Source organism: Symphalangus syndactylus, chromosome 21, assembly GCF_028878055.3.
Source record: "Symphalangus syndactylus isolate Jambi chromosome 21, NHGRI_mSymSyn1-v2.1_pri, whole genome shotgun sequence".
Classification (NCBI taxonomy): domain Eukaryota; kingdom Metazoa; phylum Chordata; class Mammalia; order Primates; family Hylobatidae; genus Symphalangus; species Symphalangus syndactylus.
This window is the reverse complement of record NC_072443.2, coordinates 25,598,349-25,623,601: the sequence shown is the minus strand read 5'-3', so window position 1 is coordinate 25,623,601 and position 25,253 is coordinate 25,598,349. Positions and strand designations below refer to the sequence as shown.

Below are 25,253 nucleotides of genomic sequence, written 5' to 3'. Positions count from 1 at the left end.
TGTCTCCGATTTAGAGGACTGACTGCTGCCAAGCCTCGGAGCTGTAACCAAAACAAAAGGAGCTCGCGCCCGGCGCCCCAAAGAGGTAGGTATCTTCAGGCCACAGAAGCACCCACAGTCCTGTGCTCTACTGGGCAGCGACCAAAATCGATCCTAGGACCCGTGTGCAAGAACAAGGAGTACAGAACTGAGGGCTCTGGAACATCCCTTAGATTTTATCACGGCCACTGGCCACCTCAGAAGAAGGATTCAAAGCCAGACTAGGCAGCGGTCTCTGAGGGAAGGTTTTCTGATCGTTCCAGGAACCAAGAAGAGAGGGGGATGTGTGAAGCGAAAGAGGGAGATCCCGAACATTTCGCTTAGGCACCCAGGACTCAAAGTAAATGGTCAAAAAAGGTCATCGCATTCCGAAATCCGCCGCCTCCTCAGCATCGGGAGCGCGGCAGCCAGGGCGCCAGCCGCGCGAAGGCTTCTGGGGGCTGTAGTCCCCCGCTCGGCCCTCACCGCGACGCCGGAGAGCTGGGCACAGCAGGTGAACTACAACTCCCAGGTAGCACGCCTCCGCGACGACCACAGATCCGCATCCAAAGAGCTGGTCCAGAACTGCACATCTAAACCTACGCTTTCTGCTCTCCACTATTTAATTCAGCTCCATGAAGTAAACCTTAGGACTCAGGGGTAGGGATCGCCTTACCTTCTCCGGGAGGCAAAGCCGCGTCCACGCGCGCCACCGCCATATTTGCTGCTTGCTAATAATACCAGCTAACCGTCCTCCCGCGGCTCTGTGGAGCTTGTAATCTGAAGGAGGGAGCCGGAAACTATAACTCCCAGGATGCACGGCTCCCAGACGGCCCAATTGGCTGCTTACGCCTAATGATGTGAAGCTGGAGTTAGAATCTGAGGGTAGTGAGCTCAGGGACCCTGGCCCACTCGCTTGACAGATGAGTCAACTGCGTTATTAGATGATCATTTCACTTCCTTGACCAGGTGTTTGCGAAATTTGACACTTTTACCATCGGGATGATTGTAAGGAAGCTACTTAATGCAGACTGAATGTTACAACTCATTGCTGGAAGTCTCTGTGGGGGCTGCCCCATTCTTTTGATAATTGTGAATAAGTTGAAAGTTTTCAACTCCGCTATAGGAATGACCGATCTTGTTGAGATCATAAAAGTGGCTACATTTTATTTGAAAATTTAGTTAAGTAAAAGTAAAGTATGCCGAAATAGAAACTTTTATACAGTATTTTTAAGTGATTGATTGTTCTTGAATATTTGACAAATGTTTTGACTTAGGGGTATAAGTATGAACAAGAACTTTTCCAGGGAGTATTCAAAATAACTTTAAAATATAATCTCCAGGCCGGGCGCAGTGGCTCACGCCTGTAATCCCAGCACTTTGGGAGGTCAAGGCAGGCTGATCACCTGAGGTCGGGAATTTGAGACCCGCCTGGCCAACATGAAGAAACCCCGTCTGTAGTAAAAATACAAAAAAATTAGCCTGGCGTGGCGGCGCATGCCTGTAATCCCAGGTACTTGGGAGGCTGAGGCAGGAGAATCTCTTGAACCCGGGAGGCAGAGGTTGCAGTGAGCCGATATCGTGCCCATTGCACTCCAGCCTGGGCAACAAGAGCAAAACTATGTCTCAAAATATATATATATTTTATATAGATATTATATATAATTATATATTATATATTTTATATATATTTATATTTTATATATTTATATATTATATCTTTTATATCTAGATTTCTTATATAAATATATTTTTATATAGTCTCCAAATTCAAGAATTACATTGCCTAGTTGGAAGGAAGCAGGCTCACACTTTTTTCTTTTTTTTTTAGAGACAATTTTTTTTGCCCAGGCTGGCCTTGAACTCCTGAGCTCAAGTGATCCTTCTGCCTCAGCCCCGCAAAGTGCTGGGATTACAGGCGTGAGCGACGGCGACGAGCCTTCTTTTGATACAACTATTATATGCTAAATAGTGTGATTGTGACTGAACTCACTAATATTTCAGGGAATGGAGAAAGAAATAGAATCTGAAATCTTCAGTGAAGACTTGCAGGAAGTAAATGTACCCATCTTTTGATGGGTAGACTGAACAGTTCAAAAGTAAAAGGTGAAAAGACAGCACAGGCTGCAGGTGGTAATGAAGTTGTGCTCACAGGAAGTGAGAAACAAAACAGAGTATACAAAAAACTTCTGCTTTCTACTACCAGCTCTCCCATTTCCTCTTACAACCTTTATTCTGAACTCCCCTCTTTCTGAAACAGCAATCTGCAAAGTCTCATCATTTTTGGTTGGGAAAATCTAGTAATTCATGCTTCTAGATTTCCAGGCACTGAATTCTCTGAGCATTCCCTCTTTCCTGGGTTCTCCTATCTCTCTACACTTGTTTTAACTCCTTTCGATTCTTGTTTCCTGCTGTTTTGGTCTAAAGACAAATTTCCTAGTTCTAAAGGGCAATTAAGACTAGGATTTTTTTCCTTTTAACCAAGAAACTCCTTACCTAGAGAATACAATCTTACTATATGTGTAAGAACAAAGGCCGGGCGCAGTGGCTCACGCCTGTAATCCCAGCACTTTGGGAGGCCGAGGCAGGAGGATCACCTGAGGTCAGGGGTTCAAAACCAGCCTGGCCAACATGGCGAAACCCCATCTCTACTAAAAATACAAAATTAGCCAGGCATAGTTGCACATGCCTGTAATCCCAACTACTTGGGAGGCTGAGGCAGGAGAATCTCTTGAATCTAGGAGGCAGAGGTTGCAGTGAGCCGAGATCGTGCCAGCCTGGGCAACAAGAGCAAAACTCTGTCAAAAAAAAGAAGGAAGGAAAGAAAGAGAAAAGAAAAAGAACAAAAAGAACAAAAGAAACAGAAAAAGAACAAAGCAAGCCTGAATACTGCCTCTGCTAACCCTTATTCCCTGGAATAGGCCATAGGGATCTGGGAGAAAGGGTTTACAGTTCTTTACAATTTAGCAAGGTAATTACTTGGTAGGGAGGTCCTGGAAGCTTAAAAGGTACTTAAGAAGCAGAGGTTCCTGCAAGTTTACAGCAATAGCTGAAACATTGTTTGCCTGGTTCATCTGCCCTGGAATCCAGAGGAAAGGACCAAAGGACTTTTTTATATGCAGCTAAGTATAGTCACGGCTTTTAAAGTAAGTAGCCAGATGTTCCTGGGCAAGGTCTCACATGCCCAAGTGACTCAGCAATCCTTTAAAATTACTGCACAGAAACTCTTTTGTGCTTCAAATAATAGCTTTTACGCCTAAAATCAAATTGCTATACTTTAAACTGCCTCATTTTGTATATATGTTAAACCCTCTAAGCTCAAACCAAATTAGGATTCTACTAATTAAAACTATGAACCTCTCAGTAAGGTAATGTTTCTCTGGCAGGCCCAGGCCCTATGAGAAAGACTTTCCTATCAGCACAGTATACTTAATCCCTACGACCGCTGATTACCCCAATCTTTGCCATCTCTAATTCATCTGCCCACAGTTACTGGCATGATCTAAGTAAAACAATGCCTTTTAGCATGTTATTCCCCTCTCAAAAACTTCTCACTTGAAGTTTAACTTGCAAGGGCCACCATAATCTGGCTTCACCCTACCTCCCACCTTTCATCCCACTCGTTTTCGTTTGGTGTTTTTGAGTGAGGGATTGATATAATGATACTTGTGTTGTAGAAAGGTTAAACTCATATAACAAGGATGAATTGAAAGGAATAATAGAACTGAAACAAAGAAGGCAGGAAGGAGATTGTCATAATAGGGCCTGGTAACCTTCAACAGCAGTTTCAGGAGAGTATTATAAACAAGTTTAGATAACACAAAGTTAAGAGACTAGGTAGACAAGAAACTGGAACATTTGTGGATGGTGCAATTTACCTTGAGAAAATGAAGGTGGTTTTCTAATTAGGATTGAAATCATATTTGAAAGAAGTAAATATAACTTTGAAGTTTTCATTCAAGTTTTAAAATGAAAAAGTTACTAAAGAATTTTGACACTGTAAAGATTTGGAAAATATGCGAGTATTTTAACAATAAAAAAATCTTTTTTTTTTTTGACACAGGGTCTTGCTTTGTTGCCCAGACTCGAGTGCAGTGGTGCAGTCCTGGTTCACTGCAGCCTCGACCTCCTGGGCTTAAACAATCCTCCCACTTCAGCCTTCTTGAGTAGCTGAGACTACAGGTGCACACCACCACACCTGGCTAATTTTGTTTTTGTTTTTTTTTTTTTTTTGTAGAGGTCTCACCATGTTGTAATCCTCCTGCCTTGGCCTCCCAAAGTGCTGGGATTATAGGCGGCCACCATGCCTGTTTAACAATAAAAAATCTTCATGCAAAGGTTTAGGTGCATAAAATTGTAAATATCTCCTTCCTTGATTAATATTCATGTGTAGACTCTTCTGGTCCTGCTTCCTTATCTATGACCTATGGCATGGAAAGAGAGATTGCCAATATTCACAGGTTATCCAGATACCCCAAATGAGATTAACTTTCCTCATTATTAGTTATTATTATTATTGTTTATCTCCTGCTATGTGGTAGGCTTTGTGATAACTAGTTTACATATATTGGCTCTAAATTTCACAAAATTCCTACAAGTAGATGCCAAGAGGTTATGTTACAGTTGTTGGAAACAATATAGGACACCCAGTTAAACTTGAATTTCAGATAACAATGAAGAATGTTTTAGTATAAGTATGTCCCAAGTATTCATGTTGCAATATACATCTTATGCAATACTTACATGCAATATTTAGGACATAGCTATACATAAAAAAAGTGTTGTTTATCCAAAATTCAAATTCAACTGGTGTCATATTTTTATTTGCATTTATGTTTATTTTGTTAATTTCCAGCAACCTAAAAAGGACAGACAGAATTTTGGTTTTGTTTGTTTGTTGAGATGGAGTCTTGCTCCATAGCCCAGGCTGGAGTACAGTGGCGCAATCTCAGCTCACTGCAACCTCTGCCTACAGGTGCCCACCACCATGCCCGGGTAATGTCCTGTCCTGTCCTGTCCTGTCCTGTCTTGTCTTGTCGAGACAGGGTCTCACTCTGTCACCCAGACTGGAGTGCAGTGGCGTGATCTCAGCTCACCGCAACCTCCGGCTCCCGGGTTCAAGTAATTCTCCAGCCTCAGCCTCTTAAGTAGCTGGGATTACAGGCATGAGCCACCCCATGCCCAGCCATAATTTTGAATCCATGTTCAACTACATATTAAACTTTTTGGCGAGGCGCAGTGGCTTATACCTGTAATCTCAACACATTGGAAGGCCGAGGTGGATGGATCACCTGAGGTCAGAAGTTTGAGACTAGCCTAGCCAACATGGTGAAATCCTGTCTCTACGAAAAATACAAAAATCAGCCGAGCATAGTGGTAGGCACCTGTAATCCCAGCTACTCGGGAGGCTGAAGCAAGAGAATCGCTTGAACCGGAGAGGCAGTTTGCAGTGAGCTGAGATCCTGCCACTGCACTCCAGCCCGGGTAACAGAGCGAGACTCTGTCTCAAAAACAAACAAACAATAAACAAAAGAAATAAACTTTCCAATGACTGATTTAAAAATATTATTAGCTGCATTTTTTTTAATTTCTTAACTTTTTAATAGACATGAGGTCTCACTATGTTGCCCAGGCCAGTCTCAAACTCCTGGGCTCAAGCAATCCTCCTGCCTCAGCCTCTCAAAGTGCTAGGATTACAGGTGTGAGCCACCACACCTGGCCAAATGCACATTGTATTTTCGTAATTACAGCCTTAATGAATATGTTTATAGACATGTATATATTCATATTTGTGTTTAGAAAGAATTCTGGAAGGAGCCACAAGAAACTATTCACTATGTAGTTGCCTAAGGGAAGGGTGAAATGGAAACAGGACAGAGGGATTGATGAGGAACAAAGCTGGGGAGAAATTTTTCACTGAATGTATTTACATATTTTAAAATCATATTAATGTTTTGCCTATTCAAAATACTACATTTTAAAAGAAAAGAAAATAAAAATCAGTTTTGCAAGCCGGGTGCAGTGGCATGCAACCATAGTCCCAGCTCCTCTGGAGGCTGAAGCAAGAAGAACACCTGAGCCCAGGAGTTTGAGGCTGTACAGCCCTATGATCATGCCTGTGAATAGCCCCTGCACTATGTCCTGCGCAACACGATGCGAAATTAAATAATTTAAACTTAAAACTGTTGGAAGTTTAAAATATTTTCAGCTTTGAGAGGAATATGCCTATGTGGCCTGAATCACATAGCATGAAGCTACAACTTCTGCTTCTCCAATCATAGATTAAATCTCATCTTCATTCTTGTCCTGCAAATGATTAGGAAAAACTGAATGGTACTAGAAGTAGCAAGACCTTCCCTCTAAAAATAATATTTTTTTTTAAATCAGCTTTTCATAATGGCAGCAGACAAAAAATTATCACTGCAGTGTCTGTGGCTAACAAAAGGCCCCAGAGAAACTAGAGCCCAAAATCCATGACAATAGAAAGAAACCACAATATAAGAAATGCTTGTGAACAGTTATGTTTGAGTCAGAATGGGAATGGTGATGTTTCGCTGGGTACCAACTAGCACACCTGGTTAATGGGAAGATAACCAAGGTGTAAGGTTTTTTGTCTTTTTTAATTTTCCAGCAAATTGCAATACATAAGTATACTATGATTCTAGTTTGTTAAAAATATTATATATCAGTAATGTGTGAAAAAATTTAACAAAGTCTGAACCATGGCGACCCCAGACACAGAGCCTGTTTAGCATACTGAAGGAACACCAGGCTCCAAAGCTAGACCATGGAAGAATCCCATTATTGTCACTTGCCAGCAGCATAATCTTGACTTGTAATTTAAACTCTGTGGTCTGCCCTGTGAAAAATGGTAATATTAATAATTCCCAATCCATATCACTATTGTGATAATCTAATAAATTAAATCACGTTAGAAATCCAAATAGTGCCTAACATGTGGTAAATACTCAATAAAAGGTATTGATTTTTTGTTGTTGTTGTTGTTGAGACAGAGTTTTGGTCTTGTTGTACAGGCTGGAGTGCAATGGCGTGACCTCGGCTCACCACAACCTCTGCCTCCCAGGTTCAAACGATTCTCCTGCCTCTGCCTTGCGAGTAGCTGGGATTACAGGCATACAATACGCCCGACTAATTTTGTATTTTCAGTAGAGATGGGGTTTCACCACGTTGGTCAGGCTGGTCTTGAACTCCCAACCTCAGGTGATCCTCCCACCTCGGCCTCCCAAAGTGCTGGGATTACAGGCGTGAGCCACTGTGCCCAGCAAAAGGTACTGATTTTTAAATTGTTACTAAGGTGGCATGGTCCAATAGAAATAGGTGTACCTCATATGAAATTTTAAGTTTGCTAACAGCCATATTTTAAAAAGACAAATATATTTATTTATATTAGCATTTCAACATATAAACAATATAAAAATGAGATATTTTGCATTCTTTTAATTTTTTTTCTTTTTTTTTTTTTTTTTTGTGATGGAGTTTCACTCTTGTTGCCCAGGCTAGAGTACAATGGCGAAATCTCGGCTCACTGCAACCTCTGTCCCCACCCCACAGGTTCAAGCCATTCTCTTGCCTCAGCCTCCCGAGTAGCTGGGATTACAGGCTGTGCACCACCACACCCAGCTAATTTTTGTATTTTTAGTAGAGACGGGGTTTCACCATGTTGGCCAGGCTGGTCTCTAACTCCTGACCTCAAGTTATCTGCCTGCCTCAACCTCCCAAAGTCCTGGGATTATAGGCATGAGCCACTGCGCCCAGCCTCTAAATTTTCTATTGAGAATATAATGAATCATTTTTATAAAAGTTCTACTGCCTTTCAGAAAAACTTCAAGAGATGAAATAGAAACGTCAAGGATTTCTTTACTACTCTTTTAAACAAAACACAACTTCTTCTGGTTTACTTTATTATTTAATTTACCTAAATAACCTGAAAAATATTCTTGAAATTAATTTATACTTCCACCTCTTTTTTTCCTCATATTTAGCTGATATCCAGGGGGGAAATAAAATGAATATTTTAGAATCTCATCTTGAGTTAGTTAATTCTTCATTTTTCTGGCCCTGACATTGCATTCTTTTTTTCTTTTTTTTTTTGGAGACAGTCTCCCTCTGTCGCCCAGGCTGGAGTGCAGTGGCACGATCTCGGCTCACTGCAACCTCCGCTTCTCAGGCTCAAGCGATCCTCCTTTCAGCCTCCAAAGTAGCTGGGACTACAGGTGCAAGCCACCACTCCCAGCTATTTTTTTGTATTTTCAGTAGAGATGGGGCTTCACCATGTTGGCCGGGCTGGTCTCGAATTCCTAGCCTCAGGTGAACTGCCCGCCTCGGCCTCCCAAGGTGCTAGCACTACAGGCATGAGCCACCGTGCCCAGCTGACATTGCATTCTTTTTAAGATTCCTGCTTTAAGCATGTTCTGACTAGGCAGGATGTGGTAGCCCATGCCTATAATTCCAGCACTTTCGGAGGCCGAGGCAGGGGATCGTTTAAGCCCAGGAATTCAAGACCAGCCTGCGCAATATAGAGAGATCCTGTCTCTGCAAAAATTAAAATGAATTCGCCGAGTATGGTGGCACGAGCCTGTGGGCCCAGCTACTGGGGAGGCTGTGGTGGGAGGATTGCTCAGGCCGGAGTTTGAGGCTGCAATGGGCTGTGATCATGCCATTGCAGTTCAGCCTTGGTGACGGAGTGAGATCCTGTCTCAAAATTTAAAAAAAAGTTCTGTCCATCCTCCTGAACTCTCATTGGTTTCAGGGATGATAGGTTGGTAGTTTACTTCTAGAGGGGTAGTGGAAGCAATTATTCACTGGTCCCCCAACCTGTGTTGTTTTTCTCTCCCTCAAAGAGCTTCCTATTTGTCTAGCACTAATTCCTGGCAAGAAGCCTGGATAGAACCTCATTATAACATGGCAAAGTAATTAACCCTCTGTCTAAATACTGTGGAATTTTGTTGTTGAAATTCTTTGACTTTGGTTTTAAATTTCTTTTTGGTTTACTGACTCTTCTGAAAGACCATAATCTACAAAAGTTGTGGCCCATCTTCTAGACAAGTGCACAGAGAACACACATAAAACTGTCAGTATATAACCTTTTCTACTGTTTGGTTTTTACTATTGTGTAACACCTACTCAAAAGCATAATTCTTTCTGACTTCAGAGCAATTGACTTTTTATTTTATTATGGTTTCTGATTGAGCAATATATGGTTTTTTTAACATTCAGGAAAACAAAATAATATGTAAAACACAAAGTGAAAGTTGTGATAATCTCACCCCTTAGAGATGCATTGTCTAATATGGCAGCTAATATCCATATTTGGCTACTGAGCATTGGAAATGTGGCTAGTCCTAAATGAGATGTGCTATAAGTGTAAAATACACACTGGATTTCGAAGACTTACTTAAAAATAAGAATGCAAGCCTGGGCAACATGGCAAAACTCCGTCTCTAGTAAAAATACAAAAACTAGCTGGACATGGTGGTGTGTGCCTGTAGCCCCAGCCACTCAGGAGGCAGGTGGGAGGATTGCTTGAGCCCAGGAAGTTGAGGCTGCAGTAAGCCGAGATCGGGCTACTGCACTCCAGCCTGGGCAACAGAGAAAGACCCTCCCTCAATAAAATAAAATAAAATCACAGCTATTTGGGAGGCTGAGACAGGAGAATCGCTTGAACCCGGCGCGGGGTGTGGGAGGGGAGTGAGCCAAGATTTCGCTATTGCACTCCAGCCTGGGCGACAGAACGAAACTCTGTCTCAAAAAAACAGAAAGGAAAAACAAAAAAGAAAATCAAGTGAATACGTTCTTTATTTTTTACAGAACAATGTATTTTTTAAATTCTAACTTTAATTTCTACCTGGAAGATTTCTAGTGCTTAGAAGCTTCGGAACATTGTAAGAGTGGTAGTTTTCCTCTTTCCTCCCAACTTTGACTTGACTCCTTTTTTTAATTAAAATTGTTTTCATTTTTTAATTTATTATTTTTACAGAAACAGGGTCTCACTATGTTGCCCAGGCGGGTCTTTAACTCCTGGCCTCAAGCAATCCTCCTGCCTCAGTCTCCTAAAGTGCTGGGATTACAGGTGTGAGCTATCACGCTTGGGCGATTTTTTTTCTTTTCTTTTTTTTTGAGACAGAGTTTCGCTCTTGTTGCCCTGTTGCCAGGCTGCAGTGCAATGGTGTGATCTCACTCACCACAACCTCTGCCTCCCGGGTTCAAGTGATTATCCTGCCCCAGCCTCCCGAGTAGCTGGGATTACAGACATGCACCACCATGCCCAGCTAATTTTGTACTTTTAGTAGAGATGTGGTTTCTCCATGTTGGTCAGGCTGGTTTCGAACTCCCAATCTTAGGTGATCCACCCACCTTGGCCTCCCACAGTACTGGGATTACAGGCGTAAGCCACCGCTAGCCCAGCCCTTTTTTTTTTAATGAGGAGGTATGATGGTAAATTTATGGGTGAACTTGGCTGGGCCACAGTGTCCATATATGAGGTCAAACGTTATTCTGAATGTCTCTGTGAGGGTGGTCTTGCGATAATGTGGGTGTGCCTCATCCAATCAGTTGAACTGAGTAGAAGATTGACCTCTCCTGAGCCAAAAGGAATTCTGCAACAGACAGCCTTTCAGATTTGAATCAAAGCATTGGCTCTTGTGTGGGTCTCTAGCCTGCTGGTCCATCCTGAAGTTTTTGAATTTGCCAACCTCTACAATAATGTTAGCCAGTTCTGGCTGGCACAGTGGTTCATGCCTGTAATCCCAGCACTTTGGGAGGCCGAGGTGGGTGGATCACCTGAGGTCAGGAGTTCAAGACTAGCCTGGCCAACATGCTGAAACCCCGTCTCTACTAAAAATACAAAAATCAGCCGGGTGTGGTGGCACACGCCTGTAATCCCAGCTAGTCAGGAGGCTGAGGCAGGAGAATCACTTGAACCTTGGAGGCGGAGGTTGCAGTGAGCCGAGATCGCGCCGCTGCACTCCAGCCTGGGCAACAGAGCGAGACTCCTTCTCAAAACAAACCAAAAAATTTTACCTTTCCAGTGAAGAGAAGATAATATCAAACACAGAAATATGTATGTAATGTATATTGATATACTGAGTATGCTGAGAAATGCAAATGTGCTTTTATCTTTAGAAATTGGATTTTTAAAACTTTGAAATCACTGAGTTTTGTATTTAACTACAATACGAAACCTACAGCACAGAAGGATTATGAATAATCTCTTTTAAAATACTAATTCCTTTTCTTCTTTTTTTTTGAGACAGTTTCACTCCTGTTGCCCAGGCCTGGAGTGCAATGCACGATCTCGGCTCACTGCAACCTCCGCCTCCTGGGTTCAAGCTATTCTCCTGCCTCAGCCTCCCCAGTAGCTGGGATTACAGACATGTGCCACCACACCCGGCTAATTTTTTGTAGAAATGGGGTTTCACCATGTTGGTCAGGCTGGTCTCGAACTCCTGACCTCAGGTGATCTGCCCGCCTTTGCCTCCCAAAGTGCTGGGATTACAGGCGTGAGCCACCGTGCCCTGCCAATACTAATTCCTTTTCATGACCTCAAATGAAGAAAACTACTCAAAAGGCTGCTATGTATAAATGTTCTCTAGCAGGAGTTGGCCAACTATGGCCCAAAAGCATGTCCAACCTGCTTCCTGCTTTTGTACAGTCCACAGCTAATTATGCTTTGTACATTTTTAATGGCTAGAAAAAAAATTTAATATTTTGTGACACAAAATTATATGAAATTCATATTTCAGTGTCCATGAGTAAAACTTTATTGGAATACAGCCATACTTACTCATTTATCTACTGTCTATGGCTGCTTTTACATTATAACAGAGTAGTCATGACAAGAGACCATTCTTATCACTTGCCACTGCTGCTATCCATTACAAATCATAGTTACACTTTGTAACTTGGCAGCATTTTGAGTAGCATGCATATTGCCATACCCCAAAATTTTATTTTTATTACCAGCATATACCCCTCATGTCAAAAAAAAAAAATGATAGGTGTGGTGGCACACACTGTAGTCCCAGTTACTCAGAAGGTAAGGTGGCAGGATCAATTGAGGCCAGGAGTTCGAGGCTGCAGGGAGCTACAGTCACACCACTACACTCCAGCATGGGTAACTCCAGGCCTTGTTTCTAAAAAGAAAAAAATGAGACAGAGAGAATTGGACTTAAAATATCCCATCTCTAAGGTACCCTGAAGCATGGATTATTTTATCAAATTCGACGGCAAAGCCTGGTGCTTATTATGCAAATGAAACTATTTATGTGCTAAAAGAATGCTATATGTTAATATTCTTAGAATAAGCAGTCATCATAATATTCCCAAATTACAGAAAATCAGTCAGAAAAGGTAAAAAGAAATTAAAGAGTATGTCAACACAGAATTTCCTCACAAAAAAATGAAAGTGAGGCTGCAACTAAAGTTTCCAAGTGCCTCATTTGTTAGCCTAGCAAGAAAAGTCATTCATTACAGCATGTTAATTAAATGTTTGATTGAAGTGGCTGAAGAAATGTATACAGAAAAAATAAACTTGGCCAGATGCAGTGACTCATGCCTGTAATCTCAGCACTTTGGGAGACCAAGGCAGGAGGATCACTTGAGACCAGGAGTTCAAGACCAGCCTAGACAACATAGCAAGACCCTGTCTATTAAAAAGAATTAATAAATTTTTTTAAATTTAAAAAAATGTTGATTAAAAAATTTTTTTAAATTTTTAAATTAAAAAAAGAAAAAGAAACTTGCTTAAAACCATTGAGAACAGCTGCTTAAAGTGTTAAGGACACAGGAAACAACATCAATAGTAAAACAAGGCAAGTTAGCCACATGAGGTGGCCTATCCCTGTAGTCCTAGCTACTCAGAGAACTGAGTCAGCCCAGGAGTTCAAATCCAGCCTAGGCAACACCAGAGATCCCATCTCTAAAAAAAATTTTTTTTTAATTAGAAAAAAAAAAAGCAAGGCAAGTGATTTTGAATGGTTTTCCTTAGCTTGTACTGAATTGATAGGTGTTATTGATGTTGCTCATTTGTTCCTATATATTCAAGGAGTATTGAATGGACTGAAGAATTAGCTCCAGAAACAGCTTCCTCAAACAGATGAGAATATTTTTAAAGAAGGTGAAAAAACACTAATTAAGTACACCTGAAGTAGAATTTCTTTGCTATATTGCAACTGATGATATAAAAAGAGAAAGGCTTAGTTTGACAGATTTACAATGCTTATGAAAATGTAAGGTGTTTAAATCCTATGGTTATAACATCATTTGATTATTGAAAAACAGTTTGTGGAAAACATTTGAACTTACCATGTACAGGTATTATTGAATCTGCAGTATCAATGATAAAATTCATTCATCCTCATGGACTTAACTGTTGTTAGTCCATGAATTTTTGGTCAAAATAGCAGAATATCCTACCTTGCCCTGCCACATAGCATTTGATGACTTTGCAGTGATAACATTTTATTGTGATGTTTTTTTAAAGCCAAGATTGAAATTTTTCTAAATGAAAAGAATTTCTCTTAACCACTGTTACCTTTACAAATCATGAGACCTATAAATTTGGAAAGAAGATTTTATGTCTTATAAAGGCTTACAGCCAGCCAGGTGTGGTGGCTCACACCTGTAATCCCAGCACTTTGGGAGGCCAAAGCGTTGGATCACCTGAGGTCAGGAGTTCCAGACCAGCCTGGCCAACATGGTGAAATCCCGTCTCTACTAAAAATACAAAAAAAAAAAAAAAAAAATTAGCTGGGCATGGTGGCGGGTGCCTGTAATCCCAGCTACATGGGAGGCTGAGGCAGGAGAATCGCTTGAAACTGGGAAGAGGAGGTTGCAGTGAGCTGAGATTGTGCCATTGCACTGCAGCCCGGGCAACAAGAACAAAACTCCGTCTCAAAAAAAAAAAAAGGTTTACAGCCTGCAAGGTGTCCATCCCATAGGCTGAGAAGAATAGCCTCCATAGAGACTAGAGACGGGCACTTCAAAGGAGGAGTGGTTGGGGTAGGAGCTTTATGCTGAACAGTTTGGTTAAACATACACATTCAACAGGTTACTGGAGAAACTCTGAATATTCATAAAGGTGATCCTGACACACAGGTATTGAACAAACATGCATGTAATATATGACCGATGTTCACTTTGGAGTGGATATTTAATACTTAAATGTATTATAATTAGGTCCTATACATCAAAAGCTCTTTTCAAGACACGAAGTCATGCAAGTGTGCAGCCTCTGCAAGCCTGCCAGAATCAGTCCGTGGTTGGCGGTCTTACTATCAGGAAAAAGTTACTGAAATCAGTCCCTTATCCAATCAAAGCTGGTGGAACGGGGATCAGTTATTCAGTGTCTGACGGTGAGCTACAGTTGTTTTAATATTGCTTATCTCTAGGCCAGTGATGGTTTAGCTGTTAGAGAAAAAGAAAAACCCTGGGGCAGTTAGAACCCAGTTTATTCTTTAAGTGTAGGGGTATATGAGTTAACCCTTACCTGGCATGGCCTTGGGTCTTGTTTATCATTTGATATCTTATTGCCACAGAAAGTCCATTCTGTCAGTCTTGGGATCTCTTCTTTAACATCAATGCTGGTCGGTTGTTGTGTCTAAACTCCAAAAGGGAGGGAGTGTAATCAGGCATGTCTGACCTCCTGTCCTGTTATGATCAGGAATTCTGTTTTAAAGGTTTTTCTGGGGTCCCCTTGGCCGTGAGGGTATGTTCATGAAGTTGGTAGAGGGCTCAGGATTTTATTTATTTTACACCACTGACTGAATGACTTTGAAATTCATTTTTGCTAGTTTGCTAATTTTGATCATTTGATGATGCATCCTAATAAACAGTACTGACATGCAAAACTTATTACGATGAAGCCATTTTGACAACTAACATTATTTGAGTCACAAGTTAAAATGAAAAGCAAGCTCTCTATCCTCACACAAGTTTGCAGTGGTTATATTTTTCAAGCTCAAACTACAGTTTTAGTGGTGTTTTACGGATCTCTGCAAACACAAACACAAAGGAAATTTCCATATTTCAAAATCCATTTAACTGTGCAATTGAGGAGCTTCCACCTAACCATCAGTTAGAAATGATTCATCTGACATGCTAAAAGGCAGATATAAAGAGAATAATGTGTTTCCATAATTGTTTTCCAAGAGTATAAGATACTTAATTTAAATCATATGTCCTTGGATTGACATCATATTGGGCAGTGCCTGTATGTATGAAAATATATTTTTCAAAGATAAAATCTGTAAAATTTCATTACAGATCATGATTGACAGATGACATTTGCAATAGATTTTGATAGGGAATAAGAACTTTGAAACCTAATTAAGAAAAATGTTATTCTCCATCTCCCCACAAAAAGAATTTCATTTTTCTGATTAGCATACCTGATTTACAAAAACTTGTACTCGATATTATTATATTTTGAATTTCGTCAGTGAAAATGTTGTGGAAATTAGTTTTCCCTGTTTTTCTACAAGTATCTACACAATATCTTCAATTTTGCCCCTTAGCCCATAGAGCCTAAAATATTTACCGTCTGGCCCTTTACAGAAAACGTTTACTGATTCTTATTCTGCAGAAAGTAAAATCTAAGTAAGAAGTTAGACAGTGGAAGAGAAGAAAGATTTTCAGCTTGGGCATAGGAGAAAGAACCAATGGGGTATGTAAAAAATAAGCAATCATTCCATACCAAATCATATTTTTAAACCATATTTTGGCCAGGCACAGTGGCTGACATCTGTAATCAACACTGGGAGGCTGAGGTGGGAGGATCGCTTGAAGCCAGGAGTTCGAAACCAGCTTGAGCAACAAAGCTAAACCCTCACCTCTACAAAAAATAAAAATAATTAGCCAGGCACATGCCTGTAGTCCCAGCTACTTGAGAGGCTGAGGTGGGAGGATCACTTGAGCCCAAAAATTTGACGCTGCAATGACCTGTGATCTCTCCACTGCACTCCAGCCTGGGCAACAGAGGGAGATGCTGTCTCAAAACAACAACAAAAACAAACCAAAAAAAAAAAAAAATGTTTTCTTGCACTTGCCTTTCTGAGCCAATCAGTAATACCAATTTCTTCCAGAAGATGTCTCCCTTTATTTTCCCTAAATAATAGGAATTTAAAACGTACATAAAAATTCAAACAATTGTGCAGTGAACATTCATTTACCTACACTTTGATTCTATTTTTTGGGGGCGACTGGGGAGACAGGGTCTGGCTGTATTACCCAGGCTGGAGTGCAGTGGCGTGATTAAGGCTCACTGCAACTTCTGCCTCCTGGGCTGAAGTGATCCTCCCAAATCAGGCTCCTAAGTAGCTAGGACGACAGGGTGCACACCATCACACCCAGCTAATTTTTTTTTTTTTTTTTTTTTTTTTTTTTTTTTTTTTTTTTTTTTGAGACGGAGTCTTGTTCTGTTGCCCAGGCTGGAGTGCAGTGGCGCGATCTCGGCTCCGCAAGCTCCGACTCCCAGGTTCACGCCATTCTCCTGCATCAGCCTCCAGAGTAGCTGGGACTACAGGAACCCGCCACCACGCCTGGCTAATTTTTTGTATTTTTAGTAGCGATGGGGTTTCACATGTTAGCCAGGATGGTCTCGATCTCCTGACCTCGTGATCCACCTGCCTCAGCCTCCCAAAGTGCTGGCATTACAGGCATGAGCCACCGTGCCCAGCCCACACTCAGCTAATTTTTGTATCCCTCTATCCATCCATCAGTCTATTATGGGTTTTTGTTTTTTTTTTTGACACAGGGTCTGGCTCTGTCACCCAGGCTGGAGTGCAGTGGCACGATCTTGCCATCTTGGCTCACTGCAACCTCCTCTTCTGGGCTCAAGCCATCCTCCCACCTCAGCCTCCCAAGTAGCTGGGACTATAGGTATGCACCACCACACCTGGCTAATTTTTGTATTTTTTGTAGAGATAAGGTTTCATCATGTTCCTCAGGCTAGTCTCCCAACTCCTGGACTCAAGCCATCCACCCACCTCAGCCTCCCAAACTGCTGGGATTAGAAGTGTGAGGCACCGCACTGGGCCCATGATGTTTTTTAGTGGACAAGTACATCACTCCCTGCATACTTCAGCATGTATTTCATTAACTAGTGTTCAATATTTATTTAGTTTCCTTTCTGCTGAAGTAAAATTTACATACACTGAAATTTTCAAATCTTAAATTAGCATCCCCTGAGTTTGACAAACTGTATTATTAAACGAAAACTCATCAAGATATAGAAAACTGGCTGGGCGCAGTGGCTCACACCTGTAATCCCAGCACTTCGAGAGGCCGAGGCTGGTGGATCACATGAGGCTAGGAGTTTGAGACCAGCCTGGCCAATACGGTGAAACCCAGTCCCTACTAAAAATACAAAAATTAACCAGGCATGGTGGTGGGCGCCTGTTATCCCAGCAACTTGGGAGGCTGAGGCAGGACAATCACTTGAACCTGGGGGACAGAGGTTGCAGTGAGTCAAGACTGCACCATTGCACTCCAGCTTGGGCAACAAGAGCGAAACTCCTTCTGAAAAAAAAAAGGATATAGAAAATTATTATTCACATGGAAAGTTCCCTCCTACCCCCTTCCAGTTAGTCCTTCCCCTCCCATATAGAGGCAACCAGTGTTCTGATTTTTTCCCCCACCATAGGTTATTTTGCGTGATGTAGAACTTGATATATATGGAATCATATGGTATGTACTTTAAATGTAAGTCTTTCAATTAATATAATGTCTGAGACTCATCCATGTTGTGTAAATCAACAGTTCATTCTACTTTATTGTTAAGTAGTAGTACATTGATATGTATTATAGTTTGCCTATATATTCACCTATTGACGGGCACCTAAGCTGTTCCCTGTATTTGTCTATTATGAATACAGCTGCTATAAGCATTCCTTGTATAAAGTACGGGGATTTTTTTCCCCCGTAAAGTATTTTTTTAATTACAAAGTAATACAATTGGTGCTTACTTTATTTTTCAGGACTGAATTGTGGGATATAAATTAATCCCAAGATACATAATAATTGTTTGAAACTTTTCATCATGGAAAAGTAATTTAAAAGTATATAATAATATAGAGACTATTTTGATGAACCCTGGTACTTAATATCCAGCTTCAACCATTACCCACTTCTGGCCACCATCTTTTTTTTTTTTTTTTTTTTTGAGACAGAGTTTCACTCTTGTTGCCCAGGCTGGAGTGCAATGGTGCGATTTCGGCTCACTGCAACCTCCACCCACCGGTTCAAGCAATTCTCCTGCCTTAGCCTCCCAAGTAGCTGGGATGACAGGCGTGTGCCACCATGCCCAGCTAATTTTTGTATTTTTAGTAGAGACGAGGTTTCACCCTGTTGGCCAGGCTGGTCTCAAACTCCTGACCTCAAGTGATCCGCCCGCCTCGGCCTCCCAAAGTGCTAGGATTACAGGCGTGAGCCCCCATGCCCTGCCCTTTATTTATTTATTTATTTATTTTTAGAGACAAGGTCTCATTCTGTTGTCTAAGCGAGAGTGTATGATCATAGCTCCAGAGCAGCCCGCAGTTCTTGGGCTCAAGCAATCTTCCCACCTCAGCCTCCCAAATGCCTAGGACTACATGAGTACACCACCATGCCCAGCTAATTTTTAAAATTTTTTGTAGAGATGGGTCTCACCATGTTGCCCAGGCTGGTCTTGAACTCCTGGCTTCAAGCAGTTCTCCCACCTCAGCCTCCCAAAGCACTGGGATTACAGGAATGAGCTACCCTACCCATGAATCATTTTTCATAAATGACTTACACACAGTATTAGTAAGGGTTCTCCAGAGGGACAGAACCAATAGGAGATAGATAGATGATAGATAGATAGATAGATGATAGATAGATTTTATTAGGGGGAATTGGCTTACACAATCACAAAGGTGAAGAAGTCTAACAGGGTGTCCACAAACTGGAGAACCAGAAAAGCTGGTGGCTTCATTCCAGTCCAAAAGCCTTAGAACTAGGAAAGACAAAAGTGTAGTCCCCAATCTGTGGCTGAAGGCCTGAGAATCCCTGAGAGGCTGCTGGTGCAAGTTCCAGAGTCCAAAACCCAAAGAACCTGGAGTATGATGTGCAAGGGCAGAAGCAAGATGGCATCCCACTCGAGAAGGGAGCAAGAGAAAGAAAGCAGTATGAGCTGAGTATCCCCCTTCTTCTGCCTGCTTTGTCCTAGTTGGGCCAGGTGATTGGATGGTGCCTGCCCACCTTCACGGTGAGCCTTTCCCTCTCAGTCCACTGACTCACAAGTCAATCTCCTCCGGAAACACCCTCACAGACACACCTAGAAACAATGATTCAGCATCTAGGCATCTGTCAATCCAATCAACTTGATATCTAATATTAATTATCACACCCACTAACTCTGCCTTCAGATTATTTTAAGGCAAATCTCAGATATGTTGTTTCTTTTTTTTTGAGACGGAGTTTTGCTTGTTGCCCAGGCTGGAGTACAATGGCGTGATCACGGCTCACTGCAACCTCCACCTCCTGGGTTCAAGCAATTCTCCTGCCCCAGCCTCCCAAGTAGCTGGGATTACAGGTATGCATCATCACACCTGGCTAATTTTGTATTTTTTTAGTAGAGACGGGGATTCACCATGTTGGTCAGGCTGGTCTCGAACTCCTGACCTGAAGTGATCCAGCCACCTCAGCCTCCCAAAGTGCTGACATTACAAGCGTGAGCCATCATGCCCGACTCAGACATGTTATTTCATCTGTAAATATACTTAGTATGTACCTTGAAAAAATAACTAAAAAATAACCACAGTACAATCATAAAACCTAAAAAATTAACAGTAAATCTTAATAACAAAAATCCAGTAAGTACTCTAATTACCCCAGGTCTGTCCAGCTTATTTTAGCAGGGCTTAAATAAAATCCATACATTGTAACTGGTTAACAAAGTCACTAAAATTTTTTTTTTTTTTTTCTGAGACAGGATCTCACTGTGTCACCCAGGCTGGAGTGCAGTGGTACAATCACATCTCACTGCAGCTTCAAACTCCTGAGCTCAAGCGATCCTCCCACCTCAGCCTCCCAAGTAGCTGGGACTACAGGCATGCACCACCATACCCAGCTAATTTTTTTTTTAGATTTTGTAGAAACAGGGTCTCTCTAGGTTGACCAGTCTGGTCTCAAATTTCTGGCCTCAAGCTGTCCTCTGGCCTTGTCCTCTCAAAGTGCTGGGATTACAGGCATGAACTGCAACACCCTGCCCAAATTTCTTGTAGTCTAAAGGCAGAGCCAGCTTCAAGTTGTGTGACCAGTGCAGTTGCATAGGGCACTGTGCTAAGGAGGGTCCCATACTTGGGGTTTAATTTTCTGCTGTTGCTGTCTTGAAAGTCTAATTCTATCTTTAATTTTGTGTTTTATCAGTGAAGTAGTACAAGAGAATAACAGAGCATGTGCCTAGGGCTTGCTGTCTCAGCTAACGTGCAGTCCCGCTTTCTGCTGCTTCCCCAGCTGCCTCCACAGGTTGAGTCTGCAGTTCCCTGACCATGGCCTATCTTTCCCCTCCCCTCCAATACTACTGCTGCCCTCCTCCTTCCCCCAAGCTGGCAGCACCATCATACATTCTGCAAGTGACTTGATGCCCACCCCAGATCCAAGTACAAAACACATCCAAGGGCTGTTGGTTACCTGTCCTCTGTGGGTTTGGCCAGGAGGACAGTGGAATGAAATGGTTTGTTAGACTTTCCTGCCCCCAGCCAGGGCACTGCATGTTGGTCCAGTGGCTGGCTGGAGGCGGAACTCAATAGCTGGTGGGCCATGTGGGTGCGTCAAATCACCTATGGCCCCTGGATCCCAGTGAGTGCTGCACTGGCTGAGTAAATGTCCTCACCTGACAAAACATGATGTTAAATAACAAACGAAAAAATACTATGAAAAGTGGGCAGACAGATTGCAGAATAAAGGAAAATGCCTTATATTTTGGTATCTTTAATAGCACCTTTTTCTAGGTCTTTTTTTTTTTTTTTTTTTTTTTTTTTTTTTTTTTTTTTTGAGACAGTCTCGCTCTGTCACCCAGGCTGGAGTGCAGTGGCGCGATCTCAGCTCACTGCAACCTCCGTCTCCTGGGTTCAAGCAATTCTTCTGCCTCAGCCTCCTGAGTAGCTGGGACTACAGGCGCCCGCTACGACACCCAGCTAATTTTTGTATTTTTAGTAGAGATGGGGTTTCACCATATTGGTCAGGCTGTCTTGAACTCCTGACCTCATGACCTGCCCACCTCAGCCTCCCAAAGTGCTGGGATTACAGGCATGAGCCACCGTACCCGGCCTTCTAGGTCTTTGAAAAAGGGACCTCACACTTTCATTTTACACTGAGCCCTGCAAATTATTTATGTAGCTAGTCCTGTCTACAGGTGGGGTTTTTTGTTGTTTTTTTGAGACAGAGTTTCACTCTGTCCCCCAGGCTGGAGTGCAGTGGTGCAATCTCGGCACACTGCAACCTCCCCCTCCCAGGTTCAAGCAATTCTCCTGCCTCAGCCTCCCAAGTAGCTTGGACTACAGGCACCTGCCACCACACCTGGCTAATTTTGTATTTTTAGTAGAGATGGGGTTTCACCATGTTGGCTAGGCTGCTCTCAAACTCCTGACCTCATGTGATCCCCCGAACAGGCCTCCCAAAGTGCTGGGATTACAGGCATGAGCCACTGTACCCACCCCTTGTCTCTATGTTTTAATATCTCTCTCTCCTTTCAATTCACATGTTGTTGGAAAAATTTAGTTATTCTGTTTCTCACACACTAGATTTTGCCAACTGCATCCCTCTGGGGTCATTTCACATGTTTCTCTGTCCCCTGTATTTCCTACAAGGAAAGTTAATGTAGTAGTTAGATATAAAGGCTTGATTAGATTTAGATTTATTTATTTATTTATTTATTTTTGAGATGGAGTCTCATTCTTGTCACCCAGCCTGGAGTTCAGTGGCCGATCTTGGCTCACTGCAACCTCCGCCTCCTGGGTTCAAGTGATTCTCCTGCCTCAGCTTCCCAAGTAGCTGAGATTACAGGCACCCGCCACCACGCCTTGCTAATTTTTTTGAATTTTTAGTAGAGATGGGGTTTCATCAGGTTGGCCAGGCTTGTCTTGAACTCCTGACCTCAGGTGATCCACCCACCTCGGCCTCCCAAAGTGCTGGGATTACAGGCATGAGCCACCACATCCAGCCTCCCTTTTAAAGCACTTTCTGAAGTCAAGCCTGATTCAGGATTGCAAGCCTGCAGAGAACTATGATGGTAAAGTCTAAAAAGATAGAATCCTTCCCACACCTGAGAAGGCAGTATTTTTAGAAGGAAACACCAGAATCACACTTAAGTCACTGCAAAGGCATTCATGTTTATACATCTCTGAAACTGTCTTACTTGAACTTTGTGGCTTTTAGCACTGTCAAAATGCTTCCATAAACTTCTATGAGGTTACTGTTATGGATCTCTATCTTCTTTGACCTCATCTGCTCAGCCTCCTTCAATTGATTATTTTCCTCCATTCACCTATCCTTTAAATATTAATATTTCCTGATTCTTTTCCTTTTTTCTTTTTTTTTTTTTTTTGAGATGGTGTCTCACTCTGTCACCCAGTCTGGAGTGCAGTAGTGTGACCTCACTGCAACCTCCAACTCCCTGGTTTAAGTCATTCTCCTGCCACAGTCTCCTGAGTAGCTGGGATTATAGGCACCCGCCACTACACCCAGCTATCTGATTCTTTTTTTGATGACTCACTCTAGGCACCATTTCTAGGGGTGGTAGACACAGAAACATACTATCCAGATCCCCCTTCAAGCAAGGGCTTGCTGCCTCACAGTGGGCAGCATGGGCAGCAGCATCCTCCAGCTATCAGTAGGGCCTGGCTCAGTTGCTGAGTACCTCCTCACTTGAGGTCATGACCTCTCTGGGGCAGCCCCCATGTGGTGACTGAGTAAGGTAGAAGTATAAAGAGCCTTCACCATTTAGTCCAACACAGAACACTCCAACAAACAATAATTGTTCCATAGCTCCTGGTAGGGTTGACTGAGGTTTACTGATTGATTGATTGCAGTGGCGTGATCATAGCTCACTTCAGCCTCAAACTCCTGTGCTCAAGCAATCCTCCTGCCTCGGCCTCCCAAAGTGCTGGAATTAACAGGCATAAGCCACCGCACACAGCCTGACTGAGGTTTAGTTGGGCCTATAACGTATACAACTTCTCCCTCTGCCTAACACTGTTTTCTCCCACTGCCTTTCACAAGACTTGATCTGTAACAAATATCTTGAACCCCAAAGTCAGTCTCAGTAACTGTTTCCAGAGAAGCCAGCTTGTGACAGTAGGAGATATTATCCCACATATTCTGTCACCATAAGTTCATCACTACTAAAATATATCCTTGGCTAGGCATGGTGGCTCACACTTGTAATCCCAGCACTTTGGAAGGCTGAGGTGGGCTGCTCGCTTCAGTCCAGTTCAAGACCTGCCTGGGCAACATGGTGAAACCCCGTCTCCACTAAAAATACAAAAAATTAGCTGGCCATGGTGGCAAACGCCTATAGTCCCAGCTATTCACGGGGCTGAGGTGGGATGATCACTTGAGCCCAGGAAGTAGAGACTGCAGTGAACCCTGATCATCCACTGTACTTCAGCCTGGGAGACAAAGTGAGACCCTATCTCAAAAAAAATTAAAAAATAAAATAAATCATATTACAAACACTCTTCTGAACATGTTTAACTTCCCACTACACAGTTGTACCTTAATATACCTATCAGCATCTTGAACCCAGCCTTTTCAAAATTAACCCTTTCGGGCTGAGCGCAGCGGTTCATGCCTATAATCTCAGCACTTTGGGAGGCCAAGGCGGGTGGATCACCTGAGGTCAGGAGTTTGAGATCAGCCTGACCAACATGGTGAAACCCCATCTCTACTAACAATACAAAATTAGCTGGGCGTGGTGGCGCATGCCTGTAATCCCAGCTACTTGGGAGGCTGAGGCAGGAGAATCACTTGAACCCAGGAGGTGGAAGTTGTGGTAAGCCAAGATCATGCCATTGCACTCCAGCCTGGGCAACAAGTCTCAAAAAAAAAAAAAAAAAAATTAACCCTTTCCCTGACAAACCTACTCCCTTCCTCTTATCTATCCACTCTTGACAAATGATACCACCATTCACCAAGTCCTCATTGTCAATTTTTCCTTACCTCCTATATTATCTATTTCTATATTAACAAATTACTCCCCAAAACATAGTTTAAAACAACACACATTTATGATCTAACAGTTTCTATGGGTTAGGAATTCAAGAGTGGTTTAGATGAGTGGAAATTGGAAGAGCAAGGAACATGTTCTCCCTTAAATCCTTGATCCAGAGGGCACAGAGATACCTTGATTTCAGCCTAGTGATACTGATTTTGAACTTACTTCCTCCAGAACTGTGAGAAAATATGTATCTGTGTTGTTACCAAGTCCATAGTAATTTCTTACAGCAACTACAGGAAACTAATATAGCAGGGAAATATGTACAAATGGGTGAAGAAACTGAAGGGAAGCACACACTGTTCTCAGAGGGACAGAGGCTGAAAAGGGCACCAAGTTTGGTTCAGTATTGCTCCATAAATGAATAAAAAGAGAATAGAGTGTAGCTGAACCTTTTGCTTATGACAAAAGAGAAAGCATGGATAAAGTCAGCAATAATTTCTGGATAGTGTCAGAAGCTCTACTTTATGACACTGTATAATATAAATTCATTTAGAGGTCTCTCTCTGCAAAATTTCTCCCTATACTAAGAGCATTTTGAGCACAATTTGTTGGTTATGGGAGTGTGTTACAAGGAATCCTGACATACCAACTCAAGAAGGCCCTCCAGTAAAGAGTGAAATACAGCCAAAATCCCTAAGGTCCAGTTTCCTGCATTTCTTCCACAGAACCAGTCAGGCCAAACGTAATTTTAAAGAACAATAAAACAAAATCTTTCTAAAACATTGGGAAGGGACTATAAATTCTGAGGTTCTGTGGAGCAAAAAGGACTGCATTCCTTCAGGTGGACCTTGGTTCCACTGGCTGCCTAAACTCAGCTGTGCCTTGGATCTTGTAGAAGCCAGGACTATTTCTGAAAGATGATTTTTTTTTTTATTGTTGTTGTTTGTTTGTTTGTTTTGAGACGCAGTCTTGCTCTGTCGCCCAGGCTGGAGTGCAGTGGTGCGATCTCGGCTCACTGCAACCTCCACTTTCCGGGTTCAAG

At 42.2% G+C, this 25,253-nt stretch overlaps 1 protein-coding gene across 7 annotated transcripts in view; it reads right to left on the bottom strand.

Moving 5' to 3' along the window:
- The window catches only part of CEP97 (centrosomal protein 97), a 65,966-nt gene that overhangs the window by 38,437 nt on the left and 2,276 nt on the right, over positions 1 to 25,253 (bottom strand). For 4 of the 7 annotated variants that reach the window (XM_063629973.1, XM_063629976.1, XM_063629974.1 and 1 more), the window contains exon 1: positions 695 to 870. The exons of the other annotated variants lie outside the window; for them this stretch is intronic. In XM_063629973.1, coding sequence (XP_063486043.1) covers positions 695 to 737 — 43 coding nt within the window. In that variant the 5' untranslated portion in view covers positions 738 to 870. Of the gene's footprint in view, positions 1 to 694; positions 871 to 25,253 lie in introns of those variants that run through there. 7 annotated transcript variants of the gene reach the window in all.